At 40.8% G+C, this 12595-nt stretch overlaps 1 protein-coding gene across 1 annotated transcript in view; it reads right to left on the bottom strand.

Moving 5' to 3' along the window:
- ACTR1A (actin related protein 1A) overlaps window positions 1-12595 on the bottom strand; it is a 217157-nt gene that overhangs the window by 108835 nt on the left and 95727 nt on the right. Inside the window, exon 6 of the mRNA XM_069239514.1 lies at window positions 7942-8158. Coding sequence (XP_069095615.1) covers window positions 7942-8158 — 217 coding nt within the window. The remainder of the gene's footprint in view (window positions 1-7941; window positions 8159-12595) is intronic.

Raw genomic sequence — 12595 nt, 5'->3', positions numbered from 1 at the left:
TACCTTATTGGATATATCCCCCTGAACTCCAAACTGAATTCGAAGAATTAGAGAAGGAAATTTCAGTGGAGTAAATTAGAGTTAGAGAGGCCATATAAAACAATCCGCATTGAAAAACTCCAGGACCCGATCACTTGCTAACCTGATGTCCAGAATAGTAGTCTGAAGTAGACTATGCTCACCTCACATCTTCGTCTTTTGCTTAACCCAGACAAGTACCCGCTGTCTTGTGTTTCTTATCGACCTACTACACTCCTGAATTCTGACATCAAACTGTCTGCCTCCAACTTAGTAGCAAGACTTCACAATAAATTGCCTAAATAATACCTGCTCAACAGACTGGTTTTGTCACAATTTGAAAGGTAAGAGATAACACAAGGCCAGAACACTGTGTTAAAGGTAGCTGCAAGGAACAAACAGACCAAGGTGCTTATCTGTATGCAGAGAAGGCCTTCAACTGAGTCAACTGGTCATATTTAAAGTGTTAGACAAAACAAAATTAGTCTCAACGATGAAAAAAATTATCCAATCTTGTTACAAGAGCCACTTCAACATAACTAAAAGAAATTAAGAATACTCAACTAGTATGCCCTTTATCATGCTTAATATTCGCTCTCTCAATGGAACCCTTAGTTCAGAGAATCTTGCACAATCCATATACTGGGGGCATCAAAGTAGGAGAAAAGGAGCATAAAATAGCGTTTTTCGCCAATAATAGGCTCTAACTAACTCTGTGATGTTCCTATGAGACTTTCAACATGAGCTCGACATATTCACTGAAGTCTGTGGGTTCAAAATAAATTATTCTAAATTCCAGGGCTGTAGCGCTGCAGCCCCTCAGGATGTGGTTTGAGAACTGCCAACACAAATTGGCTTTACCTGGGCCAAGAATCCCATCAAACATTTTAGATTACTGGAAGCAAATAACGAGGTGAGGGCTCCACTTCTTACCCTTTGTCAATGACACAATAATGCCCAATTCTGGTGTTCTACCAGGCTATTGCAACACAAAAGGATGATGGACGGAGTGCATAAACACTGCAAACACTCACCCCCAGTCACAGATCTGAGTTTAATCCATCGTTCTTTTGCTCACCATGCCACTACAGTTCGGACCCAGCCATATGCAAATCAGTCTTGACCCTGTTCCTCATGGGAACAGTCCAGCCCGAACTTCCAATCCAGGTCCTCCTGGACCGGAAACAAGCATACTGGGACCGGTTTCGGGGTATCACCCTTCATCAGCCAGGCTAGCTTGAATCCAGTGGCACAATGAGCACGGGACCCACGTCTGGGCATACCCTTCCCACTAAGGGCAACTTTAACAACACAAAAGGATGATGGACGGAGAGCTGAACAATGCAAACACTCACCCACAGTCATAGATCTGGGTTTAATCCATTGTTCTTTTGCTCACCATGCCACCCCAGTTTGGACCCAGCCATATGCAAATCAGTCTTGACCCTGTTCCTCATGGGAACAGTTCAGCCCGAACGGCAAGCACTCCCTGGACCGGAAACAAGCATCCTGGGACCAGTTTCAGGGTATCACCCTTCATCAGCCAGGCTAGACTGAATCCAGTGGCACAGTGAGCACAGGACCCGCATCTGGGCATACCCTTCCCATTTAGGGCAACTTTAGCAACACAAAAGGATGATGGACGGAGTGCTGAACAATGCAAATACTCACACCCAGTCACAGATCTGGGTTTAATCCATCGTTCTTTTGCTCACCATGCCACATCAGTTTGGACCCATGTATTACATACAAAGGAAATTATAGGAATGTGCATTTGTGTATTGGTCAGTGTTGCCAGTTTTGTTTTGTACTAAGTAACTTACGCTTTGCACTTCCTGACTGCAGACTATATCGTTGTTACAATTTCTCAAGTGGGGGGTATAAAATGGAGTCATTTGACGATGAGAGGGATAAGATTTTTCAGGATATGTTTTCAAATAAACTAGAAGGGAGAAATGCAATTCAGTCAGTAGGAAAGCAACCAGAGGGTATGAAAATCAAGTATATCTGTTTAGAAAAGCTTCGCACACAGGAATTATTCCGTTGGTGGGATTCAACAGTACTTAAAAAGTACATAGCAGATAAGAAAGTGCCATGTGGTTTGAGATTGGTGATATTCCCTTCCTTTGACGATCTTTCACCAAAACACATTAGATTGGGAACAATTACTTTTTGAAGCATCTAAAGGTATGATGCTAATCCTGATACAGCATGCAGAGGAAAAAAGACACAATTTGTTGAAAGAAATACAAGAACTTGAGACTGAGATCCTTTTTTCTTGACCTACCGGAAGTAAAAATAAAAAATGATAAGATTCTAAAGGAGATCTTGGATAAGCACCAAACGTATATAAAAAATAAGAAAATTACAAAAATATTGAGAGATGACAGAGATTATGAGAATGGGTGTGTGTATACATTTTTTGATGGTCTTATTACGAAACCGTACAATACCAATACTCAGGAGATCGGAGAAACAATCAGAACAGTCCATGACATCAAAGGATTCAGAAGTAACTAGCATATCTAGTGATAAAGCAAGTATAGTTTTGAATGGAGAATACATGGCTACCACAAGTTTTTAACAGGAGGCAAAAAGATACAGATTGGGAAACAAGAGGAATTTTTCCAAACTAGCTGTCCCAAACCACGGAAGAGAACACGTAGGTGAAAAAAGAGAAGGAAAAGCAGAGGGACGATGAGTCATAAGGGTACAGACCAGAGCTGCCAGGAGCAAGACTCAGAACAATTAACAACTATATGCCTGTAGGATGGAAGTGCTACCCAGACTTCACAACAAAATAATATTTCTATTGTGAATTTGTCTGATGCTACACTAACGGATGAACAAATACATTTGTTGGGCAAAGAGCTAGGATTTTGTGTTTCTGGCTATTGTGATATGACAAGTACATATAGATCTGTTTAAATTCTTGCGACAATTGAAACTTAAAAAATATTTTGCAGAGAGGGATAATGTATCACATATGCAAACATCAAAATCAATACCAAGTTCGTACAGAATAAAAGACATTACGGACATTCAACTATTACTCACATTGGAAGATATGGATAAGAGTGAATATGATAGGCAACTTATTTTGGATGATCTAAAAATTACTCAAGATCTTACCTTAGATAGTGGTCTGAAACCTAGATCGTTATTTATTCCTAACTTACCAAGCAACAATATGATAGATACCTTTAGAAGACTTGTTAAGGAGGAACTTAATAAGTTGGAGACCAAAATCAGAAAAAGTAGACTTCGTATATCACATAATATAACTTTAAAACAAAAGTTGGCTTTGAAAGAAGTTTGTGAGAATCAAAACATAGTTGTTAAGGAGGCTGACAAAGGATGGAATATAGTCATTCTAAATAAATCTGACTATATTAATGAAATTTATAGACAACTGACAGATTGTGTATCATATTCCAAACTGAAGGTAAATCTGATGAATAAAATTGTAAGGGAATTGGAAGGCTTACTGTTACTATGGTTAGATCATGGTTTGATTTCAAATTTAGATATATTCTTAACACACATCCCATAGCACCATGCCTTTATGTATTGCCCAAACTACATAAGAGTAGTACGTCACCACGTGGTCACCCACTGAAAGATTATCAGAATTTATTGACAGATATTTACAACCTATTGTCAAAAATATACCTTCATACTTACAGGATACAAAAGATGTTATCATGAAATTGGAGGACATAACTTGGACACCAGAGACTCTTCACTGTATACCTGTATACCCAAAGATAAAGGCTTGGAAGAGGTACGCCACTTTCTCGCTAGTAGATCAGCATTGCACTTAGAACATACAGAGATGCTATTACGAATGACTGATTTCATATTGAAGAACAATGTGTTCGTACATGGGGGAGAGTGGTACCGACAGGCACAAGGGGTTGCCATGGGTTCATGCTTTTCACCTTCCTATGCAAATCTCTATATGGGTCTCTAGGAGGCCATTCATATTTGGCAAAAAGGTCCCCCACATCTCACTGAACATATCTTCTTTTGGGGAAGATACATTGATGATGTATTAATGATTTGGACAGGTTCTGAACAGCTATTTTTTGAATTTTCCCCTTATATTAACACCAATAATTTCAATATACAGATGACTCATGATTATAGCAAAACCAAAGTACATTTCTTAGATCTAGACATTTTTTCGAAAGGGGCAAAGATCATTCCAAAACTTATCGCAAACCTACAGCATGTAATGCATTGCTACATACTGATAGTGCTCATCCCAAGAATCAGAGATCAGCCATCCCCTTTGGCGAAATGGTTAGATTGAAAAGAAATTGTAGTGAATTGGACACATGTAAATCTGAATTAGACTCTTTAGAACTTAGATTTTACAAAGAGGATATTCGAGGCATACTATAAGGACAGCAATAAAAAAGATCAATCAAACGTCCAGAAGAGATATTCTCAGTAAACATAAGAAATGTAAAGCAGACTCTGCTTTTAATATCTGTTTTTGTACTCCTTATAGTCAAAACAGTGAGGATATATACAGAATTCTAAATAAGCATTGGAATATCCTACATACTGATCGCACTCTTTCAGAGATAATACCTACAAAACCCAAAATAATTCATAGGAGGGGGAAAAGCCTTAGGAACTTTATCAGTAGAAGTTTCCTTCCTCCTATTCAGGATAATAGACTGACATGGATTCCAGAAAAAAACAAAGGGTTTTTATAAATGTGGATGGTGCAATGTGTGCAACATAGCACTACATAAAACTCGGGAATTTGGGTATAATGGGAGCAACACATATGAAATTGTAACCTTTATCAATTGCAATACCAAGTATATTGTATACATACTGATATGTGAATGCGGTCAGATATATGTGGGTAGTACGATTAGGCCCCTTAAGGAGCAAATACATGAGCATATACGCTCATTAAGGAACAATGATGTTACATCTCCGGTGGTACGACACGTGATCCAAAAACATCCTGCCTATGAATTTCCAGTTATTAAATTTATGGGCATCAGTCAGAGTGCTGTCAATCCTAGGGGAGGCAATAGAACCTTGGAATTCAGGAGAAATTAAGCAAAATGGATATTCAGATTGAGAGCCATAAGATTTGGTATGAATCTGGATGATGAAATGTACGATTTCTTATAAATGTATGCTTTATTTACATGCTGAAATTTGCTGTTTAGAAGTGGATGGGAGGGGTATATGGACAATATGCTCACCATTCGCACTAACTATATGCTTGACTACAAATTAAACATAAAAAAATCACACGACCATCGTGAACAATACATGTATGTGTCTACCAATATTCCATATATACACTATGCAGTATCTAAACATTTGATGCTTAAATGTAATTCGAGGTTTATCTATAATAATCTTTTTAATTGCTAGTAATAATGAAACAACAATGATTGGTTCTTTCGCTGTGATATGAAGGATGGTTATCATCATACTAAGACATTAAAATGGATAGCATCATGATATTTGATTTTGTGAAGATGGCCGTCGGATTTGCCTGTAATTAAAGTTACATCGTTTACCACTGCACCAATTGTATGCTTCGCAATGAACTAAGTATAAAATAATTATTTAATGTTTTTTCTGATCATCATATGCATTTGTCTACTAACACTTTATACATATAACATGCACTGTTTGATGATTGGGTGCCAAAATGCGTTTTCTTTTAATGGCAAGTGCTGCTATAGTAATATATGGTAATGGATAGTAAGGTATAACTCAATACTGCCAAGATGGCCGCCGGAATTGTCTGTGGAAGAGTTTACAACGTGTTGTCGGTGATGGTGGGCAAAACGATCTCGATTTTGCCTAAACTAATGAATATGGCTGCTGCCCGTGGGCATTGTCAGTTACAGCTAATCTTATTGGATGGAGCAACCGCGTATGACAGCTCGTTTTGTTATTTAAAATAGTGCGCAATACATCATCCGTTTCCTAATGGTTTTACGGATGTTCGTGATTTCGATTGCCGAAAGTCGTCACTTACAGGTGTTGTTATCATAAGCTAATAACCTTTGAACCAGTTATTACACTCTTTGCCTGCTTGCAATTAACAAAGCAGTTTGTAAAGAAACTAGTTTCAGTGCTTTTTTGTTAGACGTTTTTCAGCCAAAGGTGTGGTATAGTTTTAATTGTAAGTCGCTGCTGCTATTATTGGGCTCACATATGTCCTTTGGCTCTAGACATAAAAGGCACTGGTTGTTTCTGGCCAAAATCGACAACACATTTATTTTACTTTAATAATGATAAAATATCATGTAGTATCTGATTTAAAGGAAAGATATAAGCCTAAGGTGTACTTTTAGTCTAGAATGGGAACTTTGTTACATATTGTTTGGCTTATAACTGTTTTTAAAAGTGCCTGATTTGTGGCTGGCGTAGCCCAAGAGGTTGATGCAAAGCCTACTATATGCCAGCCTCTATACTGCATTTTTGACGGGGTGTTTGGAGAAAGTATAAGGTTCCATCTGGCTGAGATGGTATTGCCATTAATGAATTAGTGGACACTCGAGAAAAGACCGGTATGTACAATTGGTCTATGTTACTACCTCTTTGAACTATATTGATCAGAATTGCAGCTTTGAACCTAATTATATTTTTATACATTGTAGGTTACTTGCACGAGTTAGGGCAAATTCAAATATATAAAGTATTTATTGTGCATGGCCCTTAGGGTATACTCACCTATTTTCTTTTTGGGCCCTGGTTATTATTACACTATTGGAGGTCCACTCCCATAAGATTCTTGGCGAATATATTGTGCATGTCTTGCTTCCTACTAATGTGATTTTAACACATCCAGGGTGCATTAATTGACACAAGATTGTATAGGGTGTGTACTATATCACATATATTATGTTAGTAACAATTTGGTGTGAGATATTGGGTGTTCTTCCTTTTTTGTTGTGTTGTGTTGTTCTTGGGTTACACTTTCTGAGATCTTTAATAGCTTATGGGGGCTTTAATAATGAATTTCAAAAATTGAAAATAACTACATTATTATGTAACTTGTTATTGTTTTTCCATTGTGATTGATCAGCCTTGAAAAAGTCCATTTGTGGACGAAACACGTGTCGGCGGAAGTTCTACTATGCTTAAGTTTGGATTTTACATCATTTGGCCCCTTCTGTTTTGAACATTTGAAATTTCAGAGATTTGTATATTTACTATGTCTTATATGTTCATTTTTTATATAAGTATATATGATTGTCTATATTCTTATTTTTTATATTTATCTATTAAAAAACTTTACTTTTTATAATAATAAATTGTATATTGTGGTTTAGAGCAATGGAGGAATAAACACAGTTTCTTATTCCCTGCTTCCTTGACTAATCACTCCATTGATAGTGGATTAACTCATGCTATCTATTCAGATTCAAAATACTCAATTTGACACAAGTTACATGTGCTTTATATTTTACATAGATATGCATGCAGGGACGACAGATGAAAACGCCATGACACAGACACACACAAAGACACACACACACACATAGACACACACACACACACACACACAGAAACCCTTGTACAAAGGGAGACATATATTCAAAAAATGTTAAGCCAAAATGTTCTGGTACCCAAATATGGATAAGACCACTCGGCATGCATTACTATCAATTCAACAACAAATAAAAGCATCTTATGTTCTACTTGCCAAATGCAGTGGATTGGTCATTAAATAAATATAACGCCTCACAGCCTCTTGAATAGTGCTTCTAGGTACTGTGTATAAGACTCCATGTTCAGTACTTAATATTCATTAGCATGTGACACCAAGCATTATCCCAAGATTTGGCTTGTTTGTATACCAGACAATGCATGTTAACCATGACAAAAAGAATATATTCAAGTATGTTTAAAGAATATAAAATATTATACCTCTTTAATCATTTTGACAATTTCAAACTCTGACGTTGTGTGGAAATCATAGCCTTCTTTCCGGAGATACAGACGCAGGAAGCGGGAGACGTCACGTCCGGCAATATCAATCCTCATGATTGAGTGAGGCATGGCAAAACCTTCATAAATAGGAACTGCATGTGTAACACCATCCCCTGAATCCAGAACAACCCCAGTGGTTCTTCCGGTTGCATAGCTGAAAATAAAAGCAAACAAAATAGAGCTTTTCTCACTTATGGTAATACAATGAATATCAGCAACAATTTAAAGTTTCAACGCCAACTATGTGATAAGTAATATCCAACTTTCCATAACACTGCAGATTAACTCAAACTGTACTGAAAGGCTTACCTTATAGGTAACAGAAAAGATCCTTTTTTATATGTGTTTAAATCCTCACCTGTAAACAGGTTTATTTTATTTTGCCTAGCTGTCCATTGTAGAACATCGAGTACCTAATTACCAGGAAGTGTATTACAATGAGGCAGATAAAGGTAAGCGATTTATGAGCCTACCTTGAGACCTTGAGATGCCACTAAGCACTCAATGGGTTTCCCAGTAAATCACACCCACCACATACAGATTTCATTGCATAGAGAGGTCTGCATTGAAACCTGGCACTATAGTGACACATATACTTGGGCTTTAAGTCGTGGTTTAGGGTTAGATTAAGAAGTAGTCTTAGATGTGGGAATAGGCTTCAGATCAGATTAAGGGCCAGGTTAGTGTTATGTTAAGGTTTGGGCTTAAAGTGAAGTTAAGTGGTAGGGTCAGAGGAAGAGTAACTGTTATGGATAGGTCAAGGGCTCCTGTCAGAAGTAAAAGTTACTTGAAACAGCACTTCCCTTAGTGGTGTGTCTTGGAGCCTATGAAGACATATCATTTTTTGTGAGCTCCAAGCTAACCACTGAAATTTACAATAACCGTGCACCAGCGATGGCCATCTGGGGGGTCATATGACAGCTCAGCTGCATGGGAAGGCCAGAAGCGAACGCAGAATAGCCTTCATACGAACAATGACATTAAGTCTATGCAAAACTAAACCCAAAAGATACAACAGAGGCACACATGACTGCCACTAAAATATTTACATCACAGATGAGGAAGAGTCTAATAAAGTAACTTGAGAATTCTCAAGCTGGATGCCCTTTCTAGGATTAATGTAAGAGGAGCCTGCATCCCTAATGGCACCCTGTGCCTGTCTGGCAATCGTGGGTCACACAGTGGTGCAGATCCGAATGGGAGCAAGAGAAGCACAGAACTGCTGCTCCATGATAGCCCACAGGGGTAAAATTGGGCGGTCACCACCAAATCTCCTCCATGAGGAATGGACCAATAGAGCAGTCAACACCCACCCATATTCACCTCATGCAGTCTAGTGAGCAGTGACTGGATTTTAACTATATACGAAGGCCTTACATTGTTTAACCCAGTACCCCCTCACTAAATCACGACTAGTTAGCATGCATATAGACAAGCCTGGCTTAATGAAGGGGCAGCTACACACTCTTCTGAACTGCCCTAAACATGAAACATGTAGGGAAGAACAAAAGATGCCTGAACAAGTCCGCAAGGTGAAGGCTGCAATGGCAGAGCAAAAGCCAACTACAGAATGACTCCAAAAACAGGTACAGAACCTCACTGAAAGGTTAAGGTAACTGGAATACAGGGCTGAAGACACAGAATGGCAGGTTAGGGGGAATGCCATCAGGGTGGGAGGGTTGCCTGAGACTGAAGAGAAACAACATGGAGAAATTCCTCAGGTAATAGGTAGCTGAGACAGTGGCAATCCAGGGACTATCTATATTCTACACACTAATGGTAGGCATACAGAGCCTTGACCAAACTGTGCAACAGGAAGCACCCCAAGACTGCTGGTGACAAGGCTAGTGAACTTCGCTACAAGGACCTTATACTACATCAGGCAATAGATAAGGGACACTATGTAATGGCAACAGTAAAGTCATGATATGCCTAGAATACATGGCAGGTGGGCAGTAAAACAGGTCTTTCTTCTGGAGGTAAACAGGAGGATCGAAGAGATGGAAATAAAGTTTGAGCTCCTGCTTCCTGCCAAGCCAAGCCAAGAGCAGAGCCACAAATTAGGCCTTTTTTATGGGCCTGCAGGAAATTTGGCACTGCATAGAAATACACATGGTAGGAGGAGATTGTTGACAGACATGGTCGAGAACATAGACAACGAAGACCCAGCAGAAGAGTAGGCTCTATAACACCTAAATGCCAACAAATACCACAAGAGAGAGAGCAGTGGTCATGGCAACCGGCCAATGGGATAATGCCGAATTGGAAGTCTTTGTAAACACTGAATGAAGAAGGAGAAATCTTCAAGTCAGAGACACACCAGTCTACTGAAAATGAACCAGAAATACCATCAATAACAACAAGATTCACTGCTCTGACTACCACCTAAAAAAACTGAAATAGAACAGCATGTCAGAACAGCCCCATGTTTTGGGATGTGGTATAGGGAACTGAACTGTATGCAGCAGATGGATCCCTCCGGAAATTTGGCAACTGGTGGAAGCCATAAGTATGACAGTTATAGGGGGGATCCAGCACCGGTACTGGAAGATTAAACAACTTGATCAATTACCCTTTGGTAAGGGAGGGAGGGAGTTTATGGAAATTAAATAAACTACTGTGTTAACAGGGTCACTGATCAGCAGAAACACCATGAAAATGCATACACAGAAGCAGAATGTGACATGGTACATGCCCATGGAAGATGGCCCTTTAGGCCTTCCTATTCCTACACAGAGGCAGAAACAAGACAGTATAACAAAAACCTATGCACACGGCTTCCCTGACTGACAAAGTTTTTTACCTGGAACGTCATGGGTGAATGATAATTAAAATGTATACATTACAAGCCTATGTCAAGAGGAGAGGAGCACATGGTCTACCTATAGCAGACATATATCACTCACAAAGAAGGAGTGACGTTACTAAAGATCTCAAGGGGACTGCTATACTGCACAAGCTTTGCGGCCTATGGCAAAGGAGTATTAATCTGGACCTGGTACAGAGAACCCTTCCAGGTCACAACGTTCAAAGTGGGGAAAGAAGGGTGATGCAACATAGTTACTAGCAGGCTGGTTGGGAGAGATGTAGTTTTACCAAATATTAATGACCCTTACTTTGATCAAGCAATGCTCGTAGATGAGGTGTCACGTCATGTGGCAGAATACGAATACTACCACATGGCAGAAAGGGCAACCAATAGTATCACAGATGTGGAACAAGAAGGAGCACATCCTACCTTTATCAATCAATCACGTAATTAATAAAGAGTGCTACTCACACGTCAGGGTCTCAAGGCGCTGACGGGTGGGGGGGTGGAGCTACTGGTCGAATAGTCATGTTTTGAGGCGTTTCCTGAAAGTCAGGGGGTCCTGGGTCTCGCACAGGTGGACTGGTAGGGAGTTCCAGGTCTTGGCGGCGAGGTGAGAGAAGGATCTTCCTCCGGCGGTGGTGCGGCGAATGCGGGGGACGGAGGGGAGGGCGAGGATCGCAGAGCTGGCAGACGGGGGTGTGGAAGGTGAGTCTGTCGTTGAGGTAGGCCGGACCTGTGTTGGTGAGGGCTTTGTGTGTGTGGGTGAGTAGTCTGAAGGTAATCCTCTTCAATACGGGTTGCCAGTGTAGGTCTAGGAGGTGGGCAGAGATGTGGTTGCGGCGTGGGACGTTGAGGATGAGTCGGGCGGAGGCGTTTTGGATACGTTGCATTTTCGTTTGTAGTTTGCCCGTGGTTCCTGCATAGAGTGCGTTGCCGAAGTCCAGTCGGCTGCTGACTAGGGCGTGGGTGACTGTCTTTCTGGTTTCAACGGGAATCCACTTGAAGATCTTGCGGAGCATGCAGAGGGTGTTGTAACAGGAAGAGTCCAGGATGATTCCCAGGTTCCGTACTTGGGTGGTGGGGGTGGGCGCGGCTCCAAGGGTGGTAGGCCACCAGGAGTCGTTCCAGGTGGAGGGGTTGCTGCTGAGGATCTCTGTTTTGTCTGTGTTTAGCTTGAGGCGGCTTGATTCCATCCAGTTGGCGATGGAGTGAAGTCCATTGTGGAGGTTGTTTCTTGCGGTTGTGGGGTCATTCGTGAGGGAGATGATCAGCTGGGTGTCATCTGCGTAGGATACTATGTTGATGTGGTGGGATTGTGCGATGTTGGCGAGAGGAGCCATGTAAATGTTGAAAAGTGTTGGGCTGAGGGAGGATCCCTGGGGGAAGCCGCAGATGGTTTTGGAGGATTCAGAGAGGTAGGGCGGAGGGCGGAAGGCGGACTCTGGGTTCTGCCGGAGAGGAAAGAAGAGATCCAGTTGAGGGCCTTGCTGCATATCCCGGCGTTGTGGAGGCGTGTTCGAAGGGTGTGGTGACAAACGGTGTCAAAGGCTGCGGAGAGGTCCAGGAGGATGAGCGCTGCGGTTTCGCTTTCGTCAAGCATGGTCCTGATGTCATCTGTGGCAGCAACTTGTGCGGTCTCCATGCTGTGGTTCTTCCGAAATCCGGATTGGGAGATATCTAGCACTTTGCTGTCTTCCAGGAAGCGGGATAGTTGGCTGTTCACGATTTTTTCAATGACCTTCGCTGGGAAGAGTAGGAGGGAGATGGGCCGGTAGTTTT

This window comes from Pleurodeles waltl, chromosome 6 (assembly GCF_031143425.1).
Source record: "Pleurodeles waltl isolate 20211129_DDA chromosome 6, aPleWal1.hap1.20221129, whole genome shotgun sequence".
NCBI lineage: Eukaryota > Metazoa > Chordata > Amphibia > Caudata > Salamandridae > Pleurodeles > Pleurodeles waltl.
Note: the sequence above shows the minus strand (reverse complement) of the source record. Positions and strands in the feature narration are given on the sequence as shown.